This window comes from Crocodylus siamensis, chromosome 9 (assembly GCF_052110815.1).
Source record: "Crocodylus siamensis isolate JL-2025a chromosome 9, ASM5211081v1, whole genome shotgun sequence".
Classification (NCBI taxonomy): domain Eukaryota; kingdom Metazoa; phylum Chordata; order Crocodylia; family Crocodylidae; genus Crocodylus; species Crocodylus siamensis.
This window is the reverse complement of record NC_143403.1, coordinates 1613263-1622918: the sequence shown is the minus strand read 5'-3', so window position 1 is coordinate 1622918 and position 9656 is coordinate 1613263. Positions and strand designations below refer to the sequence as shown.

At 64.8% G+C, this 9656-nt stretch overlaps 2 protein-coding genes across 2 annotated transcripts; one reads left to right on the top strand and one right to left on the bottom strand.

Annotated features, from left to right (window-relative positions):
* Nucleotides 1–545: 545 nt before the first annotated feature.
* On the top strand, nucleotides 546–5049 carry VPS4A (vacuolar protein sorting 4 homolog A). The gene is made up of 11 exons (XM_090064026.1): nucleotides 546–704; nucleotides 800–911; nucleotides 1030–1177; nucleotides 1259–1320; nucleotides 1397–1516; nucleotides 2877–3033; nucleotides 3239–3387; nucleotides 3610–3691; nucleotides 3882–4101; nucleotides 4299–4439; nucleotides 4601–5049. The coding sequence occupies exons 1-11, from the start codon at nucleotides 684–686 to the stop codon at nucleotides 4700–4702; spliced, it is 1314 nt and encodes a 437-aa protein (XP_089920152.1). The 5' UTR covers nucleotides 546–683; the 3' UTR covers nucleotides 4703–5049.
* Nucleotides 4730–9642, bottom strand: COG8 (component of oligomeric golgi complex 8). The gene is made up of 5 exons (XM_090064024.1): nucleotides 9252–9642; nucleotides 8947–9154; nucleotides 8046–8864; nucleotides 7720–7888; nucleotides 4730–7583 (listed from the first exon to the last, which is right to left on the bottom strand). Exons 1-5 carry the CDS (start codon nucleotides 9602–9604, stop codon nucleotides 7312–7314), a joined length of 1821 nt encoding a protein of 606 aa, XP_089920150.1. The 5' UTR covers nucleotides 9605–9642; the 3' UTR covers nucleotides 4730–7311.
* Between the last annotated feature and the right edge of the window lie 14 nt (nucleotides 9643–9656).

Below are 9656 nucleotides of genomic sequence, written 5' to 3'. Positions count from 1 at the left end.
CGGGGGAGGGGGAGGGGGAGGGCCGGGTGTGGGCCGGGCGCGGCTCAGCGCCCCGGGGGGACGGCGGGGGTGACCGGGGGCTCCCCGCGGCCCCGCATCTCGGCCGCGCCGGCGCTCGCCCCCAGGCCCGTGAGGCTGAGGCGCTTGTTTGGACGAATGGGGAGCTTCTCCGGCCGGCTGCCCCACGGGCCCGGGCTGGAGCAGCCTCGGGGCTGGGCCACACGACTCGGTCTGCAGTTGCCCCGGCGGGCAGCACCGGGGGCGCCCTCAGGAGCAGTGCCCCAGCTGCCAGTGACAGCCCTGGAGCCCTTCCTTCCCCCGCCCGGGGAGCGGCCTCGTGCCCCCGGTCCCCGCTGTCGTGCTGCAGGGAGGGCGCCGGCCCCGGGACCACGGACGCGGCCTGCTCACGGGGACACACCGCAGAGCCCCGCGCCCCGCGGTTTGGGCGCCGAGCAGGCGCAGCGCCGGGGCCCGCGTGAGGGTCGGCCAGGGCCGCCAGGGGGCGCTGCAGGGGGCGGCGGATGCGGCCGTTCCCGGCGGGGCCGCCAGGGGCGCTCTCTCCCCCGCTCCTCTCCTCTCCTCTCCTCTCCCCTCCCTTCCCCCCGCGTCCGCGCGCCGCGTCGAGCCGAGCCGAGCCGAGCCCGTTGCCCGGTCCCTGCTCCCCGCCGCCCCCGGGAGATGCGATGACAACGTCCACCCTGCAGGTACCGCGGGCCGGGGCGGCCGGGCCGGGCCGGAGCGGGAGGGGGGTGGGCCGGGCCGAGCCGAGCCGAGCTGAGCGTGGCGGCGCTGCCCGCAGAAGGCCATCGACCTGGTGACGCGGGCCACGGAGGAGGACAAGGCCAAGAACTACGCGGAGGCGCTGCGCCTCTACCAGCACGCCGTGGAGTACTTCCTGCACGCCATCAAGTGTGAGCGCGGCCGGGGCCGGGGCCGGGGCCGGGCCGGGGCGGGGGTGTCGGGCCGGGGGGAGCGGGGCCGGGCCGGGCCGCGCCGCGGTGGCTGAGCGCAGGCCCGCGGCCCCGGCAGATGAGGCGCACAGCGACAAGGCGAAGGAGAGCATCCGGGCCAAGTGCGTGCAGTACCTGGACCGGGCGGAGAAGCTGAAGGACTACCTGCGCAGCAAGGACAAGCAGAGCAAGAAGCCCGTCAAGGAGGCGCAGAGCGACAGCAAGGGGTGAGCGTGTCGTGGCTTGTTGCGCCGCGTGCTTGCACGTGTCCCCGGCCCCGCCCGGGCGTGACGCTGTCTCCTCCGCAGCAGCGACAGCGACAGCGAGGGCGAGAACCCCGAGAAGAAGAAGCTGCAGGAGCAGCTCATGGGTAAGGGGCTGGGGCTGGGGCCGGGGCAGGCCTCGCGGGCTCGGCGCCCGCCTCAGGAGAGCTGCTTCCTCTGCAGGCGCCATCATGATGGAGAAGCCCAACGTGCGGTGGAACGACGTGGCCGGGCTGGAGGGAGCCAAGGAGGCGCTGAAGGAGGCCGTCATCCTGCCCATCAAATTCCCCCACTTGTTCACCGGTGAGGATTGCACCAGGGGCAGGGGCAGGGGCAGGGGCAGGGGCAGGGCTGCTGCCCCGTGCCTCAGAGCCGGCCGCGGGCCCCAGCACTGCGGGATTGCAGCCCCAGGAACTGGCGAGAAGCGAGGCTGGGTCAGTGCTGCCTGCTGTGGGTGTAGGAGCGTTGCCAGCAGGTCCAGGGCAGCGATTCTTCCCTCTGCTCAGCGCTGGGGAGGCCACGTCTGGAGTCCTGCATCCAGCTGTGGGCCTCTCACGACAGAAAGGGTGTGGGCACCTCAAAGAGTCTAGTTGGTGGGCAACCAAAGATGGTTTGGGGACTGAGGGACATGACTGGTGAGAAGAGGCTGAGGGAACTGGGCTTGTTTAGTCTGGAGAAGAGAAGATGGAGTGGGGATTGAATAGTAGCCTTCACCTCCCTGCAGGGGGGTTTCAAAGAGGATGGAGCTGGGCTATCCTCGGTGGAGGCAGATGACAACAACAAGGAGCGATGGGCTCCAGTTGCAGTAAGGGAAGTTTAGCTGGATGTTAGAAAAAACTCTCTCACTGGGAGGGTGGTGAAGCCTGGCACAGGCTCCCCAGAGAGGTGGTGGACTCTCCATCCTTGGAGGCATTTAAGAATCGGCTCAACAAAGCCTTGGCTGGGATGACGTAGTTGGGACTGGTCCTGCTTGGAGCAGGGGTCAGACTAGATCAGCGGTTCTCAATTTTCTTTTTGTACCAGGACCTATTTGCAGACATCGTTGGCCAGTCCTGACACAGTGCCCCTCGCTCCCAGCCCCTAGTGTGGGGGGCAGGTGGGCTCCAAGCAGCCCCTTGCAGGCTGGAGCTCTGCCAGCCTGCAAGGGAAAAGCCATGGTTTCCCACATTTTTTCTTTTAAAGGAGAATCAATTTTTAAAGTTTTTTGATCCATTTAAATTTTATTCGCAACCCTTTCCTATATTCTTGCAACCCTCTTTTGGGTCATGATGCATGGGTTGAGAAACACTGGACTCGAGGACTCCTGAAGTCCCTTCCAACTCCTCATGTTCTGTGATTTTCTGATACCTTTTACTGGGACAGCAGGGAGAGAGGCTACATGGGGTCGGGCACAGAGGGCCCTTCTTGGGTCAGCTCCCCGGTGCATCTCGGAGGTCACGGGCCAGTATCAGGATCGCGGGAGTCCCTTGGCTGTCAGCTGTGGCAGGGAGGGGCACATGAAACCAGCCAGGCCCTAGCAAGGGCAGTGCTAGGCAGACTGACCTTGGCCAGGACAGAGGTGCTGTGGAGGGGGCAGAGCTGGAACCCCAGCTTCACCCCCTCCAGCGAGCCCAGCCCGGGCCCCAGTAGACATGGGTGGCTGACTCGCAGCACCGTGTTGCAGGGAAACGCACGCCCTGGCGAGGGATCCTACTCTTTGGGCCTCCAGGCACGGGGAAGTCGTACCTGGCCAAGGCCGTGGCAACCGAGGCCAATAACTCCACCTTCTTCTCTGTGTCGTCTTCGGACTTGATGTCCAAGTGGCTGGGGGAGAGCGAGAAGTAAGTCTAGCTGCTCCACACTGCTCGTGTGAGCAGGGCAGAGCACACCCAGGCCCTGAGCCACCCCCAGGGAGTGGCCTGGGCTTAGGGCTGCCGTGGGGGAAGGCCCTGGTGCCATGGGGTTGGGTGCAGGCAGGAAGCAGGGGCCCGTCCTGGTTGCGCATGCGGGTTAGGGTGAGAGCTCACCACTGTTCCTTGGCCTTAGGCTGGTGAAGAACCTCTTTGAGCTGGCGCGGCAGCACAAGCCCTCCATCATTTTCATCGATGAGGTGGACTCCCTGTGCGGCTCCCGCAACGAGAACGAGAGCGAAGCCGCACGCCGCATCAAAACCGAGTTCCTGGTGCAGATGCAGGGTGCGGGTTCCCCACTTCCCACCATGGGCTCTGCGTGCCAAGGCTGCAGGCGTGGAGGGGTCAGGAAAGGAACGGGACATGAGACCAAACCCCTGAGGATGTCCTCCGTGCTGGTTGCCCTTGCCTCTCCTGACCAGCTCAGCCTGGCAGCTGCCTGACTCCAGCCCCTCCAAGGCTCCCAGATGCTCCACTGCCCCTCACTGGCCTTTCTGCTCCTGGCAGGTGTTGGGAATAACAGCGACGGGATCCTTGTCCTCGGTGCCACTAACATCCCGTGGGTGCTCGACTCGGCCATCAGGAGGAGGTGAGTGGGGTTGTGGGCATGGGGGCTGGCACTGCTTTCCTGCTTCCCTTGGTGCAGCCGTGAGGGCTGTCGCATGTTGCCTCAGTGCCCTGTGTGCGCCTGCAGCCTATCCCGGTGTTCCTTGCCCCCTTGCCTGGCAGCCAGGAGGCTGGACCCCGGCGAGGCCTGCTACTGCCCCTCCCTTGTCCAGGTTCGAGAAGCGCATCTACATCCCGCTGCCAGAGGAGGCGGCGCGGGCCCAGATATTCAGGCTGCACCTGGGGAACACACCGCACAGCCTGACGGACACCAACATCCACGAGCTGGCCCGGAAGACAGATGGCTACTCTGGGGCCGACATCAGCATCATCGTGCGCGACGCCCTCATGCAGCCCGTGCGCAAGGTGCAGTCAGCCACGCACTTCAAGAAGGTGAGCGTGGGGATGCGGGGCGGGGCGGCTGCGGTGGCACCGGTGTCCCCCGCTGCAGCCACACGGGTTGTGTTGTGCCCTGCCCCTGCTGTCTCACTGGGCATGGACCGAGCCCCTGGGCTGGCCCTGGGAGGGGGGAGGTGCCAGAGATGCACAGGGGCCGGCCCATCAGCGCCATTCTCTCTGGCCCATTCCAGGTCCGAGGGCCGTCTCGCACCAACCCCAGCATCATTGTTGACGACCTCCTGACCCCATGCTCTCCTGGAGACCCTGGGGCCATAGAGATGACCTGGATGGAGGTGCCCAGCGACAAGCTGATGGAGCCGACAGTTTGCATGGTAAGGGAGGCACTGTCTCAGACCCACTGTGAGGAGGGGGCCTGGAGCCCTGTACCACGGGGGGCAGCGTGAGACCTGCTTGGTGCTCCAGACCCCATCCTGGGGCTCTCCCTGTGCTCCGTGCCAGCGTGGATCTCACACCCCTTCCCCTTGTTGTGTAGTCAGACATGCTGCGCTCACTGGCCACCACCCGCCCCACGGTGAATGCTGAGGACCTCCTGAAGGTGAAGAAGTTCACAGAGGACTTTGGGCAGGAAGGTTAAGCACTTCTGCTGGGGGGTGGGTGGGGGGACGGGCCACCCGGCAGCCACGCGTTACTAACAAAGCCGTGGTGGGAGGGCAGGCAGGGGCCAGCCATGCCCTAGCCAAGGCGCCACTTCCACTCCCTCCTGAACCCGCATTCCCAGGCCTGCCCTGTGGGGAGGGATGAGGTGGCGCCCATGGCCCCCAGACACTATGGGAAGGGCTGGGGTACAGCCGGGGCTCCTGCCACCTTCCTGCTCTTTGGTTTGGTTTCCTTTTTTTTTTTCTTTTTCTTTTTTTAATTTTTTTAAATTAATGCTGCTTGGGTTTGTCTTGTTTGTATAAAATAAAAACCATCTGAAAGCTTCACTGGCTCAGCCAGGCTTTCCACAGCCTCCTCACAGGCACTGGATCCCTCCCTCCTGCCCAGCCTGGAAAGGCAGACCTGGGGTCCTGTTTGGCTCAGGTCTGGCGCCCTGTGGCTGATGACAAAGCTGTCTTCTAGGAGCTGGAGCCCCAGTGCCCCAGGGGTTGACGGAGCTGGGCGAGCCGTGGATCTCTGGGGGAAGTAGTTGCTTTGCCAGGAAGGTGGGGGCCTTGGATGTGAGGGGAGATGCCTCCTATCGTCTCCTGCGGGGAGGGGGCTTCTGCCCTGTCCCCTCTGCCCCTGCCTGAGGTGACCTCACAGCTCAGCCCCTGGCTGTATCTCACCCCTAGTCCCCAGGCTCTGAACCCTGCCCAGGAGGAGTGTGGTGTCCTGTGTGGCTGGAGCTGGGGCTGCCCCCAGGGAGGAAAGCTGGGCCCTTGGCTCCCTAGACCCTCTTCCTGCCTGTTTCCTTCTCTGTTCAGCCCTGCCTGGATTCTCAGCCGTGTGGGGCTGGGAGAGCAGGGCTTGCATCTTGCCAGCAGTACAGTTGCACTCCAGGGGCAGAGGCTTCCTCCCAGCTTTGAGGGCTTTTGCTAGTGGGTGCTGAGAGCAGAGGTACCTGTTTTGCTAGTCATGCACTGCAGTGGGAGCCCACAGGGGAGAAAGGCCTCCAGCTGCACAGGCCCTGGGCACATCCTGGGAGCTGGTAGAGGGCCCGGCCTGGCTGCCCAGGGCTGGAGCTGTAAGCAAGGCCAGTGCAGGTTTCTTCCTGGGCTAAGCCCAGTGCTCCCTTGTTTCACTTGCACCCTGTGCTGGTGCCAGGCACTGCCCCTGCTAGGGAGGGATGCACATGGGGCAGAGGGACTGGCAGCCTGGGGGTGGCAGGCAAAAACCCCCAGGGCATTCTGGGAAGTGTAGTGCTACTGCACCCCCCCTCCCCCCGTGGATCCTCGTCACCCCCTGGCAGGATGGGATGATGTTGCAGGGGGGGTGCAATGGTGCTGTCCTGCAGGGCTCCCTGGGGCACAGGAACAGCTGCTGGGTGCTCTGTCCCCCCAGGAGTGACTCAGGGCCAAGGCATGGTGGGGGGCATGACCGTGACCTCCAGGGGAACAGCGGCTGCTCTGGGGACCTCCAAGAGCCTCCCTGCTCCCTCTTGGGCAATGCAGCCCCCACCTCAGACCCTAGGAATTGCACTGGGTTTTAGCTCAAAATCCCTGAGTTCAGCTGGAGCCCTGTGTCCAGGTTTGCCCCCCATCCCTTACAGAAAGGATGTGGACACATTGGAGAATCTAGCAGAGTGATAAAAGGGTTGGGGGGGCATAATGTGTGAGGAAAGACTGAGGGAACTGGGCTTATTTAGCCTGGGAAAGCGAAGACTGTGGGGGGATTTAATAACAGCCTTCAACACCTTAAAGGTTGGCCCCACAGCAGATGGAGCTGGACTGGTCTCAGTGGGGGCACATGACAGGACAAGGAGTCATGGGCTCAAGCTGCAGAAGAGAAGGTGAGGTTGGCTATTAGGAAGAATTTCCTCACTAGGAGGGCGGTCCAGCACTGGAACTTAGCTGCTCAGAGGTGGTGGCATCTCCATCCTTGGAGGCTTTTAAAACTCAGGTAGGCAAAGCCTTGGCTGGGATGATAGAGTTGGGTCTGATCCTGCTTTGAGCAGAGGTTGGACTAGATGTGGCCTCTGGGGGGGGGGGGGGGCAGTACCCCCAGCTGCAGCTGCCCAACAGCGAGGGGCTCTGCCCCCACACCAAACAGGGTCTCAGAAGCGATCTAACACCATCCTGGTGATGTCCCTGCACCCCCAAGTCTGTGCAGAGCACAGCCATGCCTCCCTCCTGCTCCAAAACTGCAGCTACTGCCCCATGCCCACAGGTGATTGGCAATGAGTTTTATTCAGGTAATACCCGGCACCTTTCCCAAACCAGCTGCACACATTCTGCTTCCACAGCGAACAGCTCCTATTTGCACCACAGGCCTCAGAGCATGCAGCCACCTTGCGCGTGCCAGAGTGGCTAGCCTCTGCTGGGGAGTGGGCTGAAGTATTTGTAGCCTTGGCCTGGGGCCTGAGAGGCTTCCAGTTCTGTGCTGCTCCCTGCCTTAACCAGGATGCTTGCCCCCCACCACCTCAGCCTTGCCCCTACGTAGGACTAAGGACAGCTGCAAGCCAATCTGCCCCCCACATGGCAGAGCACAGAAAGCCTGCACCACCCGCAGACCACACAGGCTTCACCAGGCACATCTCTCCCTGCGCTAGGTGGCAGCTGCTGCCCCCTCGGGCTGCAGCACATCCCCCATGTCCACACTGTTCTGGCCCTCAGCCTCGCACAGAGATGGGGTGCCAGAGTCTGCATCCTGCTCTGGGCCTGGCACAGGTGTTGGGCTTTCCCGGGGCAGCTCTTTCTCCTCAGCGGGCATGAAGCTTGCCTCCTTGGATGGCAAGATAAAGGCCAGTGGCTCCCGGATCCTGCTGGCATCCACGCAGCCCAGGCTGCCATACTTGTGCAGCTGTGTGGGGGGCACCCCTGGCAGAGGGAAGAGAGGTCACTCAGCTGGAGCCTGCCTGCAGGGCACCCAGCACAGGACTCAGGGCAGCAAGTGCCTCCACTGCACGCCACTGGCAGCTAAAGAGGCTACCAGGAGCTGGGGTGGGTAGCTTACCCAGGGCCTGTGCGATCTGGGCTGGGGGAAAGAGGACCTGGAGACAGCGGTTGAGGTAGGGGAGCAAGTCGTCCAGGAAGGCTGTGCAGAACTGAACGAAGAGCTCCTGCTCGCGCCTGCTGAAAGCTGCCTCCTCGGCCCGGTGAAATGCCAGGATGACAGTGGTCACCTGTATGGGGATGAGATGTGGGTGAGGATCGTCAACCCGGGCCCCACAGGATGCCAGCCAGGTTGTTTCGTGGTACCAGACCCCCGAGTCCTGCCTATCTGCCAGGGGCAGGCAAGAGCTGGGACCACAAGAGACCAAGGAGTCCCCAGTGCCTCACCTTACAAAGTGCCGCCTCCAGGGATGTGGTCACATCCTGGGCAAGACCCACGGGGCAGCAGAGCCGCAGGTCATTGAAGGCCACAAGGACGTTGTTGAGGAAGCAGGCGAGAGGCGGGAAGTCCAGCAGCACCATGGGCGGCTGCAGCGTCCCCGGCTGGGCAGAGGGTACAGATGGTGGGATAGTGCTACCCAGCACGGCCGGGGCTGTGATCAGTGTGTAGGAGTTCATCTCCTCCTGGAACTTGTCTGCAGCCTCCTGCACGGCCCTGTGGAAAGCGCCCATGGCCACGCGCTGGAACACGGGGGCCAGCTGGCCGCGGAAGTCGGCCCCCACCCGGCTGAAGGACAGGCCAAAGTACATGCACTGCCCCAGCAGCGAGTCCAAGCGGCCGCCCACCCCCCGTTGCAGGTCGTTCTCCAGCACCCGCAGGAACTCTGCCACCTTCTGCAGCACCCAGCCGTGGAAGATGGCGCTCTCGGTGACGGCTGGCTCGCTGGCGGGCAGCAGGGGCTCCTCGTCCGAGAAGATGGCGCGGTACTGGGTGACCACATCAAAGAGGTGCACGCGGCAGGCCTCCACCGTCTTGGCAACGTGCACATAGGGGTCGTCGTCAGGGAGGGCGGCCTGGATGGAGCGGAGCCAGGCATCCCGCGCCTGCAGGAACTTGACGCGCAGCTCGGCCTCTGTGAAGACGTCCATGCGCCGCAGGTAGCCAATGACGCGCAGGCAGGCGGGCAGCGGGATGCTGGAGCGCAGCTGCTGCAGCAGCTGGCTTAGCATCAGCTGCATGGACTGGCGCACCTCCTCCACGATGCCCTGGCACAAGGACACGGCGGCAACGTCAGCCCCTGCCCGCGCCTGCCCAGATGCCTGCCTGCCCGCCTGCCCGCGGCCCCACCTGGATGACGGGGATGGCAGCGTGCTTCCTCTCCAGCCGACGCACGTAGGCGGCCAGCTCCAGCGCCTCCTCGTAGTAGCCGTTGCGCACGCAGGTGTCCATGAGCTGCGGGATCTCCAGCACCTCCAGGATCTCCGTGTGCCGGCTCAGCGTCAGGCTGTTGGTGCGGCGGCTCGCCGCGATCGCCTCCGCCTCCCGCACGAAGTTCCTGCAGGGGGGACCCACTGCCCAGCTCAGCCCCGGAGCCCCAACGGGCCACGGGGACCCCGCCTCCCTCCCCGCCCATGGCAAGGCCCCCGGCGCACCGGCAGGCCTCGTGGCAGGCGGGCAGCCGGGCCAGGAGCCGCGCGAGGCCGTGCTCGACTCCGCCGAAGCCGCGGCTGGTCTGCGCGGTGCACTCGGCCGAGCGGATGAAGGCCTTGTAGTGCGCGAAGGCCAAGCCCCGCGTCTGCGCGCCCAGCCGCGCCCGCTCCTCAGCCAGGCGCGTCGGCTCTCGGCCCAGCGCCTCCAGCCCCAGCGCCGACAGCTCCGCCACGTAGGCGGCCAGCTCGGCCCCGCCGCCAGCGCCGGCCCCGGCCCCGGCCCCGGCCCCGCGGAGCAGCCAGGCCAGCAGGCTGGCCTCCTCCACGTCCGCCCCAGACCCCACCGGCGCTGCCATCTTGGGAAGCGGCGCGCTGGCCCCCCCGCCTCTATGCTCCGTTGCGTGGCAG

Bases quoted from the DNA above. Each gene is read 5' to 3' on its own strand.
- VPS4A (XM_090064026.1), top strand. From the start codon at position 684: ATGACAACGTCCACCCTGCAG. The intron at 1,178-1,258 runs GTGAGCGTGTCG...TCTCCTCCGCAG, and splicing joins GCGCAGAGCGACAGCAAGGG to CAGCGACAGCGACAGCGAGG. The intron at 1,321-1,396 runs GTAAGGGGCTGG...CTTCCTCTGCAG, and splicing joins GCTGCAGGAGCAGCTCATGG to GCGCCATCATGATGGAGAAG.
- COG8 (XM_090064024.1), bottom strand. From the start codon at position 9,604: ATGGCAGCGCCGGTGGGGTCTGGGGCGGACGTGGAGGAGGCCAGCCTG. The intron at 9,155-9,251 runs GTGCGCCGGGGG...TCCCCCCTGCAG, and splicing joins GCCTGCCACGAGGCCTGCCG to GAACTTCGTGCGGGAGGCGG. The intron at 7,584-7,719 runs GTAAGCTACCCA...TCCCTCTGCCAG, and splicing joins CCAGATCGCACAGGCCCTGG to GGGTGCCCCCCACACAGCTG.